Genomic DNA, 23059 nt, shown 5'->3' with positions numbered 1-23059 from the left:
CCACCTTTACTTAAGATCCATAACCAGGTATCCGTAGCCTCCTCCCCGAAGCCTCCTTACAGGCTCTTTGGGACAAAATTCTTTTGACAATGTAGGGAGGACAGATATTAAGGGCTTTTAGGGACACATGAACCCTTTGATCAGAAACAGAATTTCATTCTTAATATCTTTTCCATTTGCCTAAAGCAGTGACCCCAAGTGCCTCTGGAGCTGACCCAGCCAGAGTCTCAGCTCTGCCACTGCCAACTGTGAAGCCTCCACAAGCCACCTCACTGCTCTGAAACCCTGACATTCTCTTCTGTACTATGAGATGTAATAATGTAATAACACACCTCCTTGGATTGTCGTGAGGATGACATAAGACACTGTGTCCAGTAGAGTGCTTGGCACAAAACAGGCACCGAATGCCCAGAAGTATCGTGGCACCAGCCTGCCTGGGAAGGGTGAGAGTTAGAGTATGAGGGCACAAAGAGAGTCCATGATCTGGGGACAGCGCTGGGCGGGGAGGAGAATTCTCTCTATAAATATATAAGCTCTGCACTTTGGAGGTTTACATCCGAATTAAACTCTGTAGTAGAGAAAGAACAAATCTTTCTTTCTGAAAGAAGCAAAATGCACAGCGAATGTGCTCCAATCATCCTTGTGCTAACCTGCATTCATTCGTTTATTCATACTAATAATTTTTTTACTGAATAAGTATTATGTTCTAAATCAACACGAGATCATAAAGAAACACAAAAGAAAACATCTGGAGAACAAGATTCAGTCTGTTAATGTCAGGGAATATTTATTGATTACTAACTACAATCGATAAATATAGTAAGATTTGTTGATTTACCACACTCTTCCATGGCCCAAATGACTCCTCAGAAAAACGTTGCCATCTGCCAAAACCACAGTGAATACAGAGTAACTACAGTTTACTAATTAATACCTCTGTGGGCTGGAAGAGCTCACAACAAAGGTGCCAAACTCACTTCGAGAGACCGTCCACCTCAGTCATTAGGTGAAGGGAGCAGCTGCTTACATGGTCTAATTAGGGGTTGCTTCTCATATGACATATACCCCAAATGCCTACATCTTGGGCCCGTGAATGGGTGCTCAAATTTTCCGGGTTGCTGTCCTCTGGATTAGAGGTTTCCTTAGCCCTGTAAGAATGTGTGGGTCCTCTGAGGGGAGGACTGTGGGGCACCATATAAACTAGTCATGTTCTGGCAATTGGGCAGATCTGAGTGTGTATAGATCCGCTGGGTACAAATCTTTGGGCAAGTTTCTTATATCCTTTCAGCCTTGGTTTCCTAATCTGCAAAATGGGGAAAAGAACTCTCTTTCAAGGTATCGGGAGGCTTGACGAGGTCATTTACACAGTGCCTCAGGCAGGGCCGGAACACAGAAATCTCAACATATGTCACTGCCTTCTCTCTTTCTCACTTCTCTGGCACAAGCTATCTCATTAGTTGGTCAGAAACCTATATTGTGTTTTGTGAACATGAGCCGACAAAAGGGAATCTGTGTGGTTTGACCTGCATTTACAAATACTGTGTAAGAACAGAAAATGTCAGAGTAATGTCAGGCGATACTGACATGGTTTTGACTGTGCAGGTTACGTCCAAGCAGTTTGAGATGAGCGTAGACCCAAAATGACTGAAAGCAGGAGCTCAAAGAGGTATTTGCACACTCATGTTCATAAGCTGGATTATTCACAACAGCCAAAGGTAGAAGCAACTCAAGTGTCCACAGATGGATGAGTGGATAAACCACACTCACACACACACACACACACACACACACACACACACACACACACGGGAATACTCTGATACTCTGTAGCCTTTAAAAGAAAATTCCTTTTCTAAAAAGGAAGACAATTCTGACACATGTTACAACACGGTGAACCTTGAAGACAATTCATTAAGTGAACTATGCCAGGCACGAAGGTGCAAACACTGTGTGATTCCACTTCTACGAGTGCCCAGCGCAGTCAAAATCAGAGACAGAAAGTAGAATGGTGGTTGTCAAGGGCAGTGGGAGGGGAAAATAAGGAGTTGTTGGTGATTTATTAATTTGGTGTATTCATGGGGACAGTTTCAGTTTGGGAAGAGGAAGAGGACTAGATGGTGGTGACAGTCAAACAGCAATGTGGATGTACTTAATATCATTGGACAGTGGTCCCCCCACCCATGGTTTCATTTTCCACAGCTGGACAGTGGTCCCCCCACCCATGGTTTCATTTTCCACAGTTTTAGTGACCCACAGTCAACCATGGTTCAAAAATATTAAATAAAAAATTTCAGAAATAAACGATTTATAAGTTTTAATTGTGTGCTGTTCTGAGTAGTGTGACGAAATCCTGCACTTTCCAGCTCTGTCCCACCCGAGATGTGAATCGTTCCCTTGTCTAGCATCTCCACACTGTATGTACTACCTGCTGTTAGTCACTTAGTGATGTCTCGGTTATCAAATCAGCTGCCGTGGTATCGCAGCATGTGTTTAAGTCACTGTTATTTTACTTAATAATGCCCCCAACGTGCAAGAGTAGTGGCGCTGGCAATTCCAGTATGCTAGTGAGAAGCTGTAAAGTGCTTCCTTGAAGTGAGAAGGTATGTGTGTGTATAGCAAAAAACAACGTATATGGAATTTGGTACTGTGTTTTCAGGCATCCATTGGGAGTCTTGGAATGTATCCCCCATGAATAAGGGAGGGACTACAGTACACTTAAAAATGATTAAGGTTGTAAATTTTACGTTATGTTTTTATCACAATTTAAATTATAAAACGAAAGTTGGAGAAACCTAGATTAACACCCTGAGGAGAGATGTGTTTGGCTGGAGCCCTGTGCACAGAGGAAAGAGAAAGCATGAATCTCTGGGAAACCAAAGGAGGGGCAGGAGAACAGATTCCTTAGTTTTGCTGCTGACTCCTCATCTGGGACCATGGACCCTCCAGTCTCATGGATGGCACAGCTTGCAGTTTGGTTCTGTGGTGGAATAATTTCCAACCTACGCTCTTGGGTTCGTTTAGTGTTTCAATCTGAGAGTACAAGCAAACCACAGCAGCATCTCATTTCCCTCTCAGGAAAATCCGACAAAAGCTCCTCACACCTCTCCCTGTCCCACAGTGCTGCTATGCCCCAACTGGATTTGTTGGCACCTAGATGCTAGGCCAAGGCCTTCCTTCTCATCCATCGGAGAAGCCTTACCTCTCTCTCCATGGCCTTCAGGCTAGCTTGTTTATCTACACAATGAGGGCGTCTGAGAAGCTTAATGACCCTTTCTGTTATTTTTTATTCTTGCTGTCTAAGAGTTGGAGAAATAGGATCTGGCCAATGTTCTCTAGGCCAAGTCTGTACCCTGGGTTTCTCACTCTCAGAGGACAGAATCCTGGCAAATTACTTAAACAGATATAGAAAGGAAGTCCCTGAAGACAGAGACTTCATAGACTAAAAGAACAGCCACAGTTTACCATTTTAGATCTGGATCACTATGGCCAAAATAAATAACAGGAAAGTTTCAAATTTCTCTGAAAAAAAAAAATACAACATCTTTTAGTAACAGTTCTCAAACTGACTTTGATCTCTCAACTTCCAGAACCTATTATATAACCAGTTTGTGTAACTTTGTCATTAAACACTCATGCATAAATGATTGATTTCTTTATATATTCAGCATATAATTATTCTTCTCTACATTTTTCCTTCTTATATAACATTTTCTAAGATAGCTCTGTAATGGGCATAAGATATTTTTAATGAATACTGTTATAAACTATGAATACTGTTGTCTCCCCCCCAACTCTCCAAGGTGATGTTACTGGGAGGTGGGCCTTTGGGAGGTGAGTAGGTTGTGAGGGTAGAAGCCTCACCAGTTGGATTAATGCCCTTATAAGAAGAGACACAAGAGAGTTCGTTTTCTCTCTCTCTGCCATGCAAGGACTCAGCGAGAAGACAGCCACCTGCAAGCCAGGAAATGGGTCAGCACCAGACACAGGATCTGCCAGTGCCTTGATCCTAGGCTTCTTAGCCTCCAGAACCCTGAGAAATCAACTGCTGTTGTGTATAAGCCACCCAGTCCATGGCAGTTTATTACAGCAGCTCAATTGATGAAGACAAACACTTTTCACTGATATAAACATATTTCAGCTTTCATCTTCATAAATACTCAGAGTTTCACATTATATACCTGGAAAGGAGCTCTGCACCTTGTCCAGACCCACTCTGTTCCACCAATCAATGACTCACCCAAGTCTTCCAGGGCATTTAAAAACAGAAGTAGGTGGTGGAGGTGAAGGCTTTGGCTGCCCCCAGACCACGAACTCTCCTCTGGGAGAGGTGACGTCCTGTGCTCTCAGGAGCTTGGAGAAAAGCTCGTTCTGGCTGACATCCTTAGAGTAAACCAACCGCTCAGCCCTTCTTTCTCACAGTCCCAGCTTCACTAGAATACCTTCATAAACTTTTGTTTTTACCACTCTTAACTCCGTTTTCCACCTTTTTTTTAAAGGAGAGATTAAAATTCTAATAAGCTCTGATTATTACCAACATCCAAGGCAGGGTTGTTTTCTATTTTCTTTAAGTCACGAATCCAATTATGATAGCAATAATAACTATTTATTGAGTGCCTACTAGGCAATGAGCACTTTCAATATATTGATTCCAACTACTGTATTAACTCTGGAGAAAGAACACTTCATAAGTCACTCTAATTCAGTCTGAGCTTATAATAATTTCTAGGTCTTTTACTGTACAATGTGCACTCCTGATGGGCCATCTTCTTTCTGCTTCATTTTGTCTATTTTTTTTCTCTTAGGAGTTGAATACTTTGTGTTTAATCCCATTTCTTTTAATTTATGAAGGTCATTTCAAATCTTCATTTATTCTTTAAAGTTACAGTTACTTTGTTCATCTGAGGGTCATTTATAAAAGTAGAAGCTTCCTCCTTTAGGAGTTTTCTACAAGCCTATGCTGTTGACCTGACTCGAGTGGATTTGACAATGGGCAAATCTGGATTAAGCCAGCACAGTGTCCCTGCCAAACTGAGGCCTGCATAGTATTGTGGAAATCTCAATTTGCTCATTATTCCTAGAACTTTTCTAGTACAGATGACTTTCTAGCAGGATCTCAGTGTACTCCTGTTCTGCAGGCATTACCTTAATTACTTGTTCTTCCCAGGATGGTTATCGTTTACAGAGGAACTACCTAAGAACTCTGAGATGGCAGCAGACTGGGACAGGTTTAAGAGCTTGGCTTCCAGGGTCTGAATCTTGTGTTCAACTCCTGGCTTTGCCACTTCAAGCTATAGAAAGTATGATCGTTAAGTATGATCCTCTTTTTCCTATAAAACAGTGTATTACTTGAATTAGAGGTGATAGAACATGTCAAGTGTTAAGACTAGTACCTGGTCAAGTAAGGGCTTAAAACATGTTAATTATTACTATCAGGTAGAAAAGCTGTCACATAAATATTTATCCTTTCTGTAAACTAATTTTCTATTTCTCTTTTTCTTAATTGAGGTAACATTTTTGTGTGGCTGTAAGTTCTTAGCTCCTTGGAGTACATATACCATGAAGCGCGATTGCTAGATTATATAGTAAGAGTATGTTTAGTTTTGTAAGAAACCGCCAAACTGTTTCCTCAGGTGGCCACACCAGTTTGCATCCCCACCAGCACTGAGTGAGAATCCTTGCTGTCCTACTTCCTCACCAGCATTCGGTGCTGTCCGTGTTCTGGGTCTTGGCCGCTCTAATAGTGGTATCTCATTGTTTTAACTGCCATTTCCCTGATGACATATAATGTGGAGCATCCTTTCATATGCTTATTTGCCATCTGTATATTTTCTTTAGTGAGGTCTCTGCTAAGGGATTTGGACCATTTTTTAACTGGGCTGTTTTCTTATTGTTGAGTTTTAAGAATTCTTTGTATATTTTGAGTATCATTCCTTTATCAGATGTCTTTTGTAAATATTTTCTCCCAGCCTTCCCATTCTCTTGACATTATCTTTCACAGAGAAGTTTTAAATTTTAAAAAAGTTAAGCTTATCAATGATTTTTCATGGATTATAACTTTGATGTTGTATCTAAAAAGTCATCACCATACCAAGGTCATCTAATTTTCTCCTATGTCATCTTCTTGGAGTTTTACAGTTTTGTTTTACTTTTAGGTCTGTGATACATTTTGAGTTAATTTTTGTGAGGAATATAATATTGTGCCTAGATTTATTATTTTTTTATATGTGGATTTACAGTTTTCCTAGCACCATTTGTTGAAAAGACTATCTTTGTTCCACTGTATTACCTTTGCCCCTTTGTCAAAGATCAGTTGACTTGATTCATGTGGGTCTATTCTGTTCCACTGATCTACATGTCTGTTCTTTTGCCAACATCACCCTGTCTTGATTACTATAGCTTTACAGTAAGTTTTGGAGTTGGGTAGTATCAGTCTGCCAACTCTGTTCTCCTTCAATAGTGTTGGCTATTCTGAGTCTTTTGCCTCTCAATATAAATTTTTCAATCGGTTTAGAATCGGTTTTATAGGCACAAAATAACTTGCTGGAATTTTGATTGGGACTGCAATGAATCTATAGATCAAGTTGTAAAAAGTTCGTTGGTTTTTGATTAGAAATATTCCATTGTATGCATATACCACAATTATTTATCCACTCACCAGTAGGTAGATATTGGGGTTGTTTCCAGTTTTTGGCTATCAAGAATAAAACTGCTACAAATATTCTTGTGTAAATCTTTTAAAAGACATGTTTTTCATTTTTCCTGCACTAATGTCTACAAATGGAATTGCTGGGCCATGCAATAAGTGTGTATATAAGAAACAAACGGCTTTCAAAAGTGATTATGCCATTTTATCCTCCCACCAGCAATGCACAAGAGTTCCAACTACTCCATATCCTTGCCACTATTTGGTATTGTCAGTCTTCTTAATTTTAGCCATTCTAGTGGGTATATAGGGGTATCTCATTGTGGCTTTTATTTGTATTTCCCTAACGATCATGTGAAATGCATCTTTTCAGCTGATTATTGGCCATTTGTATATCTTCCTTTGTCTGTTCAAGGATTTTGCCCATTTAGAAATTTGTTTACCACTTTGTTATTGAATTGTCAGAGTTCCTTATATATTCTTAATACAATTTATTTGTGTGTGTGTGTGTGTGTCTGTGTGTGGCGCAAATGCTTTCTCCCAGTTTGTGTCTTGCTTTGTCATTTTGATGAGCAGATGGTTTTAATGTTGATAAAGTCCAATTCATCAGGATTTTTTTATGTTGTGTATTTTTGTGACCTCTGTAAGAAATATATCCCCAGGTTGTGAAGATATTGTCCTATGTTTTCCTCTTGAAGCTTAACAGTTTTTTACCCTTTATACTGAGCTCTATAACCCATCTCAGTTGCTATGTGGTGTGAGATTCATATTTTCCCCAGTAGTTGCTCTGGCAACATTTGTTGAAAAGATTTGGCTTTCTCCACTGAATGTTTCGGTCCCTCTGTGAATAATCAGCTCACCATATGTGTGTAGTCTACTTCTAGAATTTATTTTGTTCCATTAATTTATTTATTTAATAATTAATAAATTAATTTATTAATTTATTTCTTCATCCTTATATTAATGCTACACTATTTAAATTGCTATAGCTTTACAGTAAGTTTCGACATGAGGTACTATAAGGCATTCTACACCTTGTTCTTACTCAGGACTGTTTTGCCTACCTAGGTCCTCTGCTTTTTCTATAAAAGTTTTAGGACCAAGTTGTCACTTTTTACAAAAATGTCCTGATAGCTTTTTGATCAAGATTGTGTTGAATCTATAGATCAATACAAGAAGAATTGACATATTAACATTATTGAGTCCTCCAATTCACGAATATCTCTCCATTAATTGAGGTCTTAAATTTCTCTCATCAATGTTTTATAGTTTTCAGTGCACAGGTCTTATATGTCGTTTGCTAAATTTATTAAGTATTTTATTAAGTATTTTATTTATAAATGGAATAGTTTTCAGGGCACAGGTCTTATATGTTGTTTGCTAAATTTATTAAGTATTTTATTTATAAATGGAATTGCATTATTTTATAAGTGGAATTGCATTTTAAATTTAATTTCCAGTTGCTTACTGCTAACAAGTAGAAACACAATTGATTTTTGTATATTGACTTTCTCAAATTTATTGATTCTAGTAGTTTACTAGATTTCTTAGTACTTTTTCTAAAAACAATCATTCTTTTCAATATTTATGTCTATCATTTCCTTTTCTTGCCTTATTGCACTGGCTAAAACCTCCAGTACATTGCTAACAGAGGTGATAAATGCAGATATCATGGCTGTATTTCTGATCTTAGGAAGAACATGTTTGGTGTTTCACCGTGAAAAATGTTAGCAGCAGGTTTTTTAGTAGATGTCCTTTATCAGATTGAAAAGTTCCCTTCTTGTCCTAGTTTGCTAAGAGTTTTTTTTAAAAATTTTTAATTATGAATGTTAAATTATGCCAAATGCTTTTTCATCTATTTAGAGAGTAATATGTTTTTTCTCTTTTATTCTATTGATATGGTACATTAATTAGTTTTTTAAAGTTAAAACAACCATGCATTCTGTGAGAAATCTCACTTAGTTACAATGAAATATACCCTTTTAATATATTACTGGATTATATATGTTAATACTTTAGGAATTTTGCAATGTTTATGAGGCATAGTGCATTACAATTTTATTATAAATTTTATCTCAGATTTTGGTATCAGGGTTATACTGGCCTTATACAATAGACTTCCTCTTCTATTTTCTGAAGGAGTTTGTGTAAAACTGGTGGTTCATTTTTGGTGTTTCATTGGTATAAACAATTCTTACTTAAGGTTTTAATAGAATTTACCAGTGCAACCATCTTGTCCTAGGTTATTTCCTTTGTGAAAAAGTTTTAACTACAAATCCATTTTCTTTAATACCAATAAGGTCATTCAGATTTTCTATTTCTTCTTGTAGAAGTTACAGTAAGTTGCATTTTTCAAAGAAATTGACTATTTCATCTAAATTGTTAAATTAATTGGCATGAAGTAATTCATAATATAGTTGTTTACAATTCTGTAGAATATGCGGTGATGTTCCCTCTTTCATTGTTGATGTTGGTAGTTTGTGTTTTCCTTTTTTTTCTTGATTAGACTTGTGTTTAATTTTGTTAATCTTGTAAAAGAACCAAATCTTGGCTTCATTAATTTTCTCTATTGTCTGTTAATCTCTATTCCCATCTTTATTATGCACTTCTTACTAATTACCTTGGATTAAATTTATTCTTCTTTTTCTAGCTTCCTAAAGTAGAATCATATAAAGCTAAAAATTTCCTTTGTGTTGTGTTTATTGTTTTAGTGAATTCTATACATTTTCATAGATTTAACTTTCATTTTCAGTCAGATAAAATTACTTTCTGATTTCCCTTCTGATCTATTCTTCAACTCAAAGACTATGTAGGAATGTGATTTAAACCTCAAATATTAGGGATTTTCTAGGTATCTCATAGCTATTGACTTACAGTGTAATCATACTATAATCACAGAACATATTCTGTAAAAATTTAAGCCTATGGAATTTACTGATACTTTTTTATTGTTCACAAGAGGTCTATCTTAGTGAATGCCTCATGTGTATTTGATAAGATTGTGTATCTTGGATTCATTGAGTGTAGTGCTCTGTAAATGTTAATATTAGGTCAAAGTGGTTGATAATGTTGTCCAAATATTCTATATGCTTGATAATATTTTGTTTAATTTTTCTACCAATTACTAAAAAAAGGCATATTAAAAATTTCTATTATTGTAGTCCTCTTGGTTTCTGTTTCATTCATTTTGAAGATGTTAGTAAATATATGCATAGTTTTGACTGTCTCATCTTCCTTAATAACTGACCTTTTAGCATGATGAAAACCTTTTTATCTTTTTTTTTTTTTTTTTTTTTTTTTTTTTTGGGGGGGAACCCTTTGGTTACCGGCGAGATGGTCTTTTTTAAAAAAATTATTATTTATGCCTACAGTACCTGGTCTTCCTAGGTGGTCTCCCATCCAAGCACTAACCAGGCCTGACCCTGCTTAGCTTCCATCTTTAATCTTTTGTAACACTCTTTGCATAGAAATCTGTTTGCCAGTATTAACAGTGCCACATCAGCTCTTATGCTTACTCTTTTTACAATCTTTCGCATTCTTTAGCTTCAACCTATTCGTCGTTTTATATTTAAATTCTGACTTGTAGACAGCAGACAGTCTTGATTTTATAGCCAGTCTGACAGTCTTTGCCTTTTAACTGGAGTTTTAGTCCATTTACTAAATAATTAATAATAAATAATATAATTATTGATATGTCTGAGTTTAGGTTTTACTATTTTTTTATTTCTTTTCTATTGATACCATTTGGATTTTTTGTTTCTTTTCTTTCTTTTCTGTCATCTTTTGTATTTATCTATTTTTTGCATTTTATTTAAATTACTTCAATGACTTTTTATCTATCCATTTTATTGTATTTGTTTTTAGCGATTTTCAATAGGTGTTATACTATATATCCTTAACTTATCACCACCAGTCTACTTAGATATAATATCATATCACTTCACATAAAATGTAAGGACCTTGTAGTTATGCAATTACTTGTGTCCTCTCTTATTCTCTGTGCTATTCTGTGATATATTTTACATCTAAATAATTACAAATCCCACAAAAAAATATTTTATCTTTACTTTAAGCTATCTTTTATATTTACACATATAGATATCATTTCCTGTAGGTACAAATTTCCTTTATCATTTATTGTTGTGTAGGACTACTGGAAATGAATTGTCTCAGATTTTGTGTATCCAAAAATGCCTTTATTTCGCTTTCCATTTTAAAAGATATTTTTGCTAGATTTAGAATTCTGGCTTGACAGTTCTTTATCTTTTTTTAGTCTTTTAACACCTTAAAGATGTTCTGCAGTATATTTTAGCCTCTGTAGTTTGTGATAAGAATCCTTCAGTTAATTGTTTCACTGTTCTCCTGTATGTAATATGGCATTTTTCTTTGGCAACTTTCAAGATTTCCTCTTTATTTTTAGTTTTTAGCAATTTTACTATGTTTCAAGATGTCATTTTATTTTTATTTTTCCTGCTTCGGGTTAGTTGAGTTTCTATATTTATAACTGAATATTTTTATCTAGTTTAGGAAACTTTTGGCTATTATCTCTTCAAATATTTTTTTTTCTGATCTATTTAGCTTCTTCTCAGACTCCAATTTCATGTATATCAGACTACTTGACATTGCTCCATAATCCACGGAGCCTCTGTCCATGGTTTTAAAATCTTTATTCTTACTGTTATTCATATCGGGTAATTCTTATTGGCTATGCAGTGAATTTTTCATTTCAAATATTGTACTTTTCAGTTCCAGAACATTCATTTGGTTTTTCTTAACTGTTTCCATTTCCTTGTTAAGATTACCATTTTTAGTCATTATGACCATGTTTTTCTTCATATCTTTGAATATATTATGACAGCTGTTTTAAAGTTCTTGTTTAAAAGTTCCAGCATCTAGGTCACCTTAAAGTTTGTTATAGTGACAACTTTCTGTCATGAATATGGATCACATTTTTCTTTCTGTTCATATATCCTTCATTTTTTATTAGATTAATGAATATTGTAAATGTTGTGTTATAGAGACTATAGATTCTATTTTCTTCCTTTAAGGAGTGATCTTTTTTGTTGTTGTTCTACCAGGCAATTAAATTACTAGCTGATCATCTTGAACTTGTGGCTGCTTAGTGTCACATTTTATTAGGATATGGTTTGGTTTTGCCCTTAGTTTTAGCATGAATCCTTAACCTGAGGTTTCAAAAGAAAACCCAGGTGTTTCTCAAGCCTCTCTAACTTTGGTGGGATTTGCATTCCAAACTCTATAGGTAGTAATTGTAGGTAGTAGGCAGCAGCTGAATCTCTGCTCAGTTCTTTCAGCTTTCTAGCTATTGTTTTCTACTGGGCTCATTGACATTTCCCCCAGACATAGGCAGTTTAGGGGTCCTCCAAAGATTGAGGGAGTTTTAAATACAGAACTGGAGCTGTCTTCTCTATGGCTTCCTCCTTTCCAGAATTTCTTCCCTTAAATCCCAGCCACTCTGACAGACCTGAACTCCACCCTCTGACACTTGAAGCCAATACTACTGTGGCTTTTTCCTTGAGTTCTCGTTGCACTTTGCAGATGAGGACTGCCCTCGGAGGGAAGCTATATAAATGCACATCTCGCTCCATCTTGTTTTCTTCTTTCAAGGATCAAATTCTCAACATTTTCTGCCTTCTTTTTGTCAGCCTCTAATGCCTTCTATTAGTTTTTAAAATATATCGCTCAGACTTTGTAATAGTTATCTGACGAAAGTTAATCCAATATAAGGTCTTCCATCATTAATATAACTGGTACTCTACAGAAATTCTAATTTATGAATTTTTTTTGTGTGTTGAGAATAAACTGCATTTTTCATCTTTATGAATACTTGTAGTATTACTGAATAATACATCCTTAAAGGATCCTCAGGTATTATCCAGACTACTATGATATATCTGTCAATGACTGTCTAAAACTTAGCATGATTAATCTCCTGCTTAATTAATCTCTAGTGAGAAAAGATTCTTTCTCAGATGAGCTTGCTATCTGGAGACTCCCAACTTTATACCTCAATTTAAACCCATATAATGGCTTTAAATGACTCATAGGGTCATGGAATTACACAGACTGAGAGATGTACAGGCATTGCTGGAGCCGAGTCTGCTTCACCACACCACAGGTGTGAAGCTGGTATCTTTCTTAGCGTCTGTATGCATGTCACCTCGTTTTCTTTCTTCTGCATTACCCCTTCAGCTCCCATGGAGCTCACCGTTTGTGATCCATTTACTCAGATTTTCTCTGCCTGCTTCATTGCCTGACATTCCTAACCTCCCGGTTCTACCACCCCAGATTCTGAGTCATTCCGATTACTCTGACCCTTAACGTTATGAGTTGAACTGTCCTAACCTCTAATATCTCAGCATGTGACCTTATTTGGAGGCGTGGTCCATACAGGGGTAAGCAAGATAAAAGGGGGCCCTTTGGGTGGGTCCTGCTCAAATGTAACCGGTATTACTGCAAAAAGGGGAAATGTGGACGCAGAGACACGATTAGAGGGAAGAGAACATGAAAGGACACAGGGGATGTCCACCTGCAGAACAAGGCATCAGGCCTGGGACGGATCCTTCCCCCATGGAAGAAACCAACCCCACTGACTGACCTGGAACATCTGGCCTCCAGAACTGTGAGACGATACATTTTCGGTGCTTCAGGTGCCAGCCTGTGGTACTTTGTTATGACAGCCCTAGCAAATTAACACACTGCCACTTAACAAATAACCTGGCCTCAGTTTTTCTCCTTGATTCAGACTCATGGCTTTGCTTTGTTTCCTAAGATCCACCGACCCCTCAGTATGGTAAGAGGGCAAAAAAGAAAATATCCCAACTGTATCCTTTATCATTTAAGTTGAATGGTTTTTCTGGTCCTTAGAGTCCTCATACATAAAATAAGGATGTTGTCCCGACCCTCTCTGCCTGTCTAAATAAATAAAGCTCAAATAAGGCACTGTACAGAGAATGTAAAATGCTTACAAACCTAGGCCCCCGAGTCCGTGCTCTGTACCTCTTCTTGCCCACTTACAAGCAGCACCCTCCAAGATGGCTCCGAGAGGCTTGGGTTCAGAACTCTCCACTTGGAAGAGAGATCCTTGCAACCTCAGACTTCATTTCTGCTATTTTTAGTTCAAGAGGCAAGTGAGGCAGATGACTAAGAAACTGCTTTGCTTAAAGGGACAGGAACGTGGGGTGATGCTTCAAGCTTTTACTGTCCTCAAATCTCCAGAAAGTTTAAAATAATTCCTCAGACGACATATATATTTTCTTAAAGTACTAAGGTATGGAAATCAATTCCTTTGGAGAACAAACTTTTTAGAAATTCATAAGGGAAGGAGAACTTAAAAGTGCATTAATAAAGTTGGTATCTACTTAATATAATTTTAAAATTCGCACAATTAAATGTAGGATGTTAGTGCTTTTCAAGATATTTTGTATATATCTTTGTTTTAAAATGATTCTGGTGATGAGAATTTGAAAAATTGTTGTTTTTGCAATAATTGGCCTTTTTACAAAATTATTGATAAAAAAATATAACTTACTCCCAAATAGCTAACATTTTAGTTGTGTAAATTCCTATCCAGTAGTGAATGTTATTCAAAAAACCCAAAATTTTAAGTGATTCTACCTTTTTCAGTTCTCTAGAACGCCTCCAGATGGCATTAAAACCCTTTTCCCATTATATTTTATAGTACAAAAATTTAAAAATTAGTAATATTTTAAGCATTTAAGACCAGTCACATTCATTGTATCATCAGAAATCATGACAATGGAACTATTTAGAACTTTTAGGGTAGTAATAAGAAAGAAAAACATATAATCATATCCTCTCTGAAATATAACGCCATCCTATGCAAGCCAAGGATCTTTCTAGGCTGAGAAACAGACCTGGGACAAAATAAGACACTCAATAATTTTATATCACAAATTGTGATATCTAATGAATAGCCTCTTAAATGCTTTGTAGTACAAGTGCTGGTCCATATAAAGATAAATTCAGAATGCTGCCTTACAATAAGAAAACACATGTCACCCCTCAGCATGATAATAAACATTTGCAAAGAAAAAAACCCATAGTGATTCCCGTGGAGCTAAAATAATTTGTTGGCTCATGAATTATTTCATTTAAACTTCGGTATATAAATTTAGTATCAAATTGATCATTAAAAAGATACTGGATTTCTTGGGTACTGAGAGGAAAAAAGGCAAAATATAGAGTGAGGAACACATGTTTAATAGGTGCCTTTTCTTATCTTTTAAAAACTGCATTTGTTAAATCAAAAACATCAACAAACTTGAGATTCTGGATGTATCTGTAATTGTATTTTTCACATAATTCCAACATGAAGTTGCAGATGGCAAGCTTTTCAAATGACATTGGTACTTCATGGGTGTGTAGGACAGTATCTCCCAGTGTATGTGTGAGTTCTACATCATTTTTGACAGTGATGAAAGTCCCCAACCAGATTCAAAAGGGTTTCCCTCTTCCTCCCCCATAAAAACATGCCCTCAAATCTCATTTGTACTTAATGAAGAGGAGCGTTTTCATTTTTAAGATTATTCTTACTATGCTAAAGTATAAGAAAAACCTCCAAAACCATGTGCACTCAAAAGCATTTAAAAAGACATTATCATGAGAAATAGAACCACAGCCTTCCTTCCATGATTATTACTACTACTGCAAGATACTCGCACTGCTTCATATTACAGGCATATTAAAGAACTGTCATCTCAAATAGAAACAGGAAAGAGACTTACGATGTATTTGAGGTGCCATTGTCTGGACTCTCTGTCTCAGCATCACTTTTCTCTTAAAAAAGAAGCAAAACAAAAACAAAACAAAACAAAACAAAAAACCAACATGTCAGTGTTACTGTCTTTAAAAGTTAAGAGAGATTAAATATATTTCCATGCTCCTATTAACAATCTTTCAAAATGTGCAGCAGGAGGCTTTTAAAACATCTTTTTATCGTCTGACAACTGAATTTGCAAAAGAATTTCTTCTATGTAATACAACGGCCCAGGCACAGATCTGTGAGTAGGTACCAAGGAGCTGTTTGCAAACAACCAGAGCTCAGAGCAGACATCGCCAAAAGATGAGTATCTTACAGATGGAACCCGCTTCCTTCCTCTTCATGTTACAGAAAGTTTAGGGAAATAAACCCTATTAGCATTTGACATGCAAGGCATTTTGAACTCCAATCCTTTCTGCTAACACAAGCCAAACAGGGTTCAGCTGCATCAGAACTTGGAGGAGAGAATTTTACTGGGGCTGCACTGCAGGTTACAAGATCCCCAAGAATTACACCCCACCAAGAGCACTGGCAGCAGGTTTTGGGGCCTCTGAGTTAGCAGAGACTAAGATGTAAACCAGAAATCCTTCCTGTCTGAGAAGTTAGGTAAAGAAATGTTTCTAAAGTCTGTGGTCATCAAAGATTTAATGGGGTTTAATTAAGGGAGCCTGGAACCAGTTTACTTTTTGTAGTTTTAAAAGGCAAAGTCCTCTCACAATAGGTATCATGTAAGGTGCTTCTTTTCATTTCCTGGAGGCTAGAGTATGGAAGGAGAAGAGTCGTGACTGCCAGTGTGAGCTAGCTGTGGTTATGATGGTTGTGCCATGCTAACAGTTTAATAAACCCCAGAAAAGGTTGTGGGTTGTAAGAAATGGGCCTGATGGTGGCAGCCTGATTTGCTTTGCTCTTCTGAGTCAAGCCCAGAGATCTTCCCAAATCCCCCAGTGTAGTCTTCAGGGCTCAGGCCTAGGCACTGTACCCAGCCTCCTTTGTCAGATGTCAACAGTACCTGGTGGTCACCTATCCCAGGAATCACTCCCTAAATTACATTGGGATCCCACTCTGAAGATATCATCCAAACTGAACCCCAAAATAAATCTGATCAATTCTTTTTCTTTTAGGAAATGAAACAGTTGTAAGAAAAAGAAGACAGTTAAATAGTTCACACATCTCTCTCAGGTAAACCTGGTGCTAATGTGTATCCACATAGCACCAGAACCATGAGGGACAGCAATTTTGTCAAAGAGCCACAAAATCTACTTAATTGCCTCAGTAACAAACACTGGTTAGACAGAGCTCCAATCCGCATGAAACCATGCTGAAGTAAAACTAGAGGCAGCAAATTAACAAAGTCGTTTTAAAGCTCATACTTTTATGTTATGTCTTCTAGGCCAGGTCTGTGGTATACTCACTTAGGAGACATTTTAGGCCCCATCAACTGGCTTTAGTGCTGGAAAATAACCTAATTTTGTCCTTTCCAGAATCATTTTTCCACGGAGTGGCCAAAATTCCTGCCAGAACCTCCCAATAGTTACAACGCCTGCATTCTGTAAGACAAAACTAAATGGACGTTCAAGTCAACATACTGATTTTTTTTTCTCCCTTTAATTTAGAGAAATTAGTTGCTTCCCCCAGCATGTAGCCATGGTAGTTACACCACACACAATCACAATCAAGAATGTAAAACAGCCAGGCTCGTAGCAGCCAGCAACAGTAAACATTTCCAAACAACTTATGTCGAGAAAATAGGAAATCGAGTCTATAAATGAAGACACTGTTTGGATGTTTAAATAAACATGTTTTACCTTGAGCAACAACATGGCCAAAGAACTCACAGGTTGAGAGGACACAGGCCTTATCGGGGCTTGGGGCTGTGGGAATCGTGGGCTGGACCAGTGCAGGGACAAAGCTAAGGCTGATTATCTCTGCTCTAAGCAGCACCAATGTTGTGGCAACAGGGAAAACAGACCTGGTTCTGGCAAACAGGAAGGACCTGATGGAGCCAAACAAGACTTTTACGAACAGGCGAGAATGAGTATTCTCAGCACCTTTGGTGCTGACAGCGAGTGAACTTTTCTGGGGAAAAGTAAGCACAGGATCCAGATGGAAACAAACCATTTTTGTCCTTCAGAAAGAATGTAACACAAAATTCTCTCCAACACCTTGCAATTTTAGGTGATGCAACTTCTGAAGTTCACTTAAAATGTTTAAGTGTCTAAGTCATTAAGAATCTGTTTCTTTATCATGACTTGAGGGAAAATTATACATGGAAGCTAGAAAATTCTCAAGAAGAGATTTTTTGGTTGGGTGCTCAGGAAATGTTCCTGTGCAGCCACCAAAGGGGACCATTTGGGATCATCTTGGTGATGTCGGCTGTTTTCATGATGGATATGACACTGGTTTCTTTGGGAGGGAACCTGCATTGATGATCATGAAGAAACTGGGTGTAAGAGACTGGCTGGGTCCAGTGTGCTCATTTTACACATGGAAATACAATTACAGAGAGGAAGAGGGAAAAAAATTGAGCCACAGAAAGGACTTTGGCACATTCATCACCGAGATGGATATACAATCTAAAGTAGTAAACAGTTTGATAGCTCTGATAGGGCACACAGAGGTAAATAATACCGAATTCATGCCCTTTAAATACTTAAAGTGACCACACTGCTGAGTATCGCCTTAAAGAAGATGTTCGAATAGGGAATAAATATAGATCTGTTACCTGAATTCCGCTGTAGAGAAAAGGTTTGCTATATCACAACTCTCTTTATAATAATAGTAATCCATGTTCATGGTTTAAAAAAATTATTTGTTTGCTTTTGTTCCTAGTTCTGTGAGACTTTTAACCATTATTCTAAGTAATATGCCCTTTTCCAGATGTATCAACTTTGGATGGTACCTAATGTTTTCCGATATGAAAAATGAGAGGTAAGGTATTTAATATGCTATCACCTCCCCTCTCCTTACAATTTTTATTAGTTCTATTATTACTCTAACTTCCTCCTGTATTTATAACTTTAAATACATTTAATCTATTTCCTGATTAACCAGCTTCTGACAGTATCTTTTCTCTTACACTATGTCGAGAGAGGAAACCCACCCATCTATTCTCCCTGCAACACTGTCCCTCCCTCTATCACATGCTCTGCACAGCTAAATCTTTCCTTCTATATTGCCAAGATTTAAAATATTTATATTCTGTTCAGTAATTATTAATGAGTCATCCTCATTAATATTAATTTAATTAATAATTTAATTTCTGGAATTGCCTATGGGCCAATTAGAAAAGTTATAAACCATAAACAGAGTTTACAATACTACAACAATATAAATATTAGTTGGTAAAGATGTGTGACTGGACCAGTACAGAACAGGATGACACTTCACTTGAGTGAAGGCCAAGTGTTGTCAGAAATTCGGTCAAATGGATTCTCATTCTTGGATTTCATCATGCCACAGGTTAATCTGTCTCAAGTAAAGAGTATGCTTTCCCTAGAAAAATGTTAAATAGGACATGCATTTAATGCATATAAAAACCCATCTGTATATAAAAGTGGCTATATATAGTTTTAAAAAATTAAGATGAGTTAACTGAGAAAACACCTTCCAGGCCAGGCTCTGAACCCAGAGAGCTCAGAGCTTGGTCCTTGTCCTTGTCCTAACCACCCCCCGCCACACACACATACACCCCTGCCCCCAGCGTTCTGGTAACAGAATTTTGTGTTAACCATTTCTCTTCTTGACAATTTTTTACCACCCATATATTTATTAGTAAATAAAATATTCTTTAGTTTTTCTTGATTTTGAATTTATATGAATGGAATCATACTGTATGCATTCTTCTGAGAATTACTTCTGTTGCTCAATACAATTTTTAGATCCAGCCACCATGATGTATGTAGCTTTGGTCTGCTCATCCTCACTGCTGCACATTTTATAAAGAATCTACCAAGATTTTCTTCTTCGTTCTATGCCTGGTGGACATTTAGGTTTTCTCCATTACAAATGACACATTTACAAATATTCATGAACATTCTTCCTCATGCACATGTTAGGAGTCCTGGGCCAACCTTACCAAGGAATCCTGAACTGGTTTCCGAATTAACTTATGATCAAACTTTAAATAAACATTTTTCTAATTTAATAATGTAAAGCGCAATTTCAGTATAGTGTTTGTATTTCTCTGAGTATCAATGAGGTAGATATTTTGTGCTTGCTCTTCTGTGACATTCCTTCCCATTTAAAAAAAAAATTTTATATTTTTTAACCCATAGAAGCACTGTACTGTGTTGATACAAGTCTTTTGTTTCTCTCACATAGACACATACACAAACACACATACACACATAACACTCAAATAACTTTTCTCAGTGCCTTTTTACTTTTTCTGGTATCTGTGGATAATTATAAGTTCTCAATTTTAATGTACTCAAATGTATCGATATTTTTCTTTATTTGATACTTTTTTATGTTTTATTTAAGAAGTACACCAGAAAGATGTTCTATGTGGTATATTTGAAAGTGTTTAATTTTACTGTTAACATTTAGGTCTTTTGTAAATACCTAGAATAGTATTTGTATACAATGTGGGGTAGTTAATTTAATTTTTCATGTTATAGATAACCAGTTATTCTGATAATATCTACTGATATATTTCTCCATTGGTCTAAATTACCAGCTTTGTCATGAATCTAGTTTTCGTATATTTGCGAGTCTCTTTCATTGCTCAATTTGTCTATTACTCTCTGCATTACTTAACTAAAAATATTTGTATATTTGTTTGTTTGTTTGTTTGTTTATAATATTGGTAAGGCAAGGCTCCAACTTTGTTTTTCTTCAGCAGTGTCTGAGCTATTTTTGGTCCTCTGTTTTGTCAAATAAATTTGGGAATCACCTTGTCAATTTCCACATACACAAAAGTGAAGTTATAATTTCACTGTCTGCTGGCTCCCACTGCTGCTGTTGGGAAGTCAATTGGAAGTTTAATTGTTGCTTCTTTGAAGGTATTAAAGGGTATGTTAAGATTTTTTTTCTTTATCTATGTGGTCTGCAGATTAACTATTTTGTGTCTAGTGTGGACTTTTTATTTATCCTGATTAATATTCATTGAGTTTCTTGAATCTGTGTGTTAGTATACTTTCAATTCTAAAAATATTTTCAGCCATTATCTTAATACTTCCTCTGTTCCCTTATCTCTTTCTGAAACTCTACTTAAATCTGTTAGATCTTCTCACTTTATCCCCATGTTTCTTAACTTCTATTTCTAATTTTCCATTTCTGCCTCTCTAGGCTGCATTCTAGATAATTATTTAAGTACAGTTTCCCAATTCATTAATTTTTTTTCAGCTATGTCTAATCTGTTCTTAAACATGACCAAAGAAATCTTAATTTCTGTTATTTTTTATTTCTAGAGGTTTTGATTAGTACTTCTTCAAATCTTTTGTTCTTTACCACATTCTCAATCCTGTCATTTCTGGAAACTAAAGTAAGCACTCTTATTTTATATTCTGGGCTTGGTAATCCTGAAGGCTGAAGTCCTCACAGGTCTACTTAATTTTTTGCTCTCTTGTTTTCTCCTTGCTCTTGTTCATAGTCTTTTATTTCCTTGTATATTGTTTGTTTGTTTATTTATTTAAATTAGTTTCAAGTATACAGTACATTGATTAGACATCTATACAGTTCATAAAACGATCCTCCCAATTGCTCCCTCCCTCCCTGGCCCTCCACATAACCATCACATTAATGCTAATTGCGTTCCCTCTGCCGTGTTCCCATCCCTGTGTATTTTTGATAGTGAACTGTTCATTTCCCTTGGAATTTTATTTCTATTATTCTTTATTCTTCTCCATTTTCTTTGTTTTCTTTTTCTGGTATTCCTATTAGCTGGATTTTGACCTTTCCACCCTGACTGATCTTCAATGTATCTTAACTTCCTTTCATATTTTCCATGTCTTTTGCTTTATATACAGAAAAAAAAATGTTTTCAGCCTTATATTCCAGATTCTAGACTTCAGTTATTACTCATCAATTATTTTTTAAAATTTTGTCAAACATATTTTTAGTTCTCAAGTGCTCATTTGCTGTGACTGCTTCTTTTTCATACCAATCTGTTCTCTTTTTATATTTAATACAAATAATTTCAAATGTTTCTGAAGACGGTAATTATAATTAAAAACTTTTTCTTTTTCCCCTTGAATTAAGTAGATTTCCTTCTCTTTGGTACACATTGGTTACACATTCACAGTTTCGAATGAAAACAGCTTGGTTTACAAAGGTATCTGGTGTGGATTTCCTGTATTAGTACACTGATCTCTTTTCCTAACACACATTTCCCTTCTAGGGAAGGGCTGATTTAGACCTTTTTGTAAGTGGACAAGGTCTGTTAACTGGAAAACTTCATTTAGGGTCCAGAAGAGAGGACTTAAGACAAACTGGAAGCCCCGAACTTCTCACACCCCAACAGAAATAGGTACCTTATGCTCGGTGTGTAGCATTTTTGTTTAAAAAAAGTTAACTCTCTCCTACTACCCACATATGTCTGTTTTTAAGGTCTAGTATTATCTCAGAATCTATTTTGCTTTTTCTTAGATATCAGCTCCCAACTAGGACTTCTAGTCAACTGTTCATTTTCTCAGCAAACATTATATTTTTGGGGGGCTTTTTTGGGGGAGAAGGGTAGGAAAACCAGACTGAAAGCTCTGTATAAAAACCAGGCAAGAAAAGGGTAGAGGGGTCATAGGTGCAAGAACAGACAGATACCCCTGTCCCTGCCTGCACTCCATGCCTGTTCCCTGTGGGGTGACTGGAAATTGGAGTCTTTCTTGGAGCTTCCAAGGACGGTCCCCACCACTACAGCTTGGCCCTGTTTGTTTCACTATTTTGTTTTCTGGGGTCATGACCTTCTCTGTTAAGGATTATTTAATAGGAAGGGCCTATCTACTCTTTATTTTTCAGAAACACAACTGAATTTCTGGTTTGTTGATAAATCCCTTTCTGTTCTCAGGGCTATTATAGATTTATGTCCGTTACCGTATTTTATGGTTATTAAAGTGGGGATTCTGAAGAGATGGGAAGAGTGCTTATGCTCAGTCTGCTGCTTGAGCAGGACCTTCTTAAAATTTGTTCGAAATGTAAGCATACATCACCTATTTTTTTAATTAAGTTTATTGGGGTAACATTGATTAATATAATTATATAATTTTCAGGTGTACATTATCATTTTACATCTGCATATTGTTTACCACTCAAAGTCCGGTTTCTTTCAGCTACCATATATTTGATCCCCTTTACTCACTTCGCCTTACCCGATCCCCTTATATTTGACTCCTTTTATCCCGTCTACCTCTCCTGTCCTCCCCCACCCCCTACTCTCTGGTAACCACTAGTCCATTGTCCATGTCCCTGAGTGTCTGTTTGTTCATCCTGTTCATTTATTGCTTTTAGGTTATATCTCACATATAAGTGATATCATGTGATTTTCAACTTTTTCTGTCTGGCTTATTTCACTTAGCATGATTATCTCGAGGTCCATCCATGTTGTAGCAAATGGCAGTATTTCATCTCTTCTTATGGCTGAGTGATATTCCATTGTATATATTATCATAGCTTCTTTAGCC

At 36.5% G+C, this 23059-nt stretch overlaps 1 protein-coding gene across 1 annotated transcript in view; it reads right to left on the bottom strand.

Annotated features, from left to right (window-relative positions):
- Nucleotides 1–23059, bottom strand: part of AFF3 (AF4/FMR2 family member 3) — a 397189-nt gene that overhangs the window by 131536 nt on the left and 242594 nt on the right. Inside the window, exon 9 of the mRNA XM_015592714.2 lies at nt 15409–15460. Coding sequence (XP_015448200.1) covers nt 15409–15460 — 52 coding nt within the window. The remainder of the gene's footprint in view (nt 1–15408; nt 15461–23059) is intronic.

The sequence above is a fragment of the Pteropus alecto genome, unplaced genomic scaffold, assembly GCF_000325575.1.
Source record: "Pteropus alecto unplaced genomic scaffold, ASM32557v1 scaffold186, whole genome shotgun sequence".
In the NCBI taxonomy this organism is placed as follows: Eukaryota; Metazoa; Chordata; class Mammalia; order Chiroptera; family Pteropodidae; genus Pteropus; species Pteropus alecto.
The sequence above is the reverse complement of the archived record's forward strand: the minus strand, read 5'-3'. Positions and strand labels throughout refer to the sequence as shown.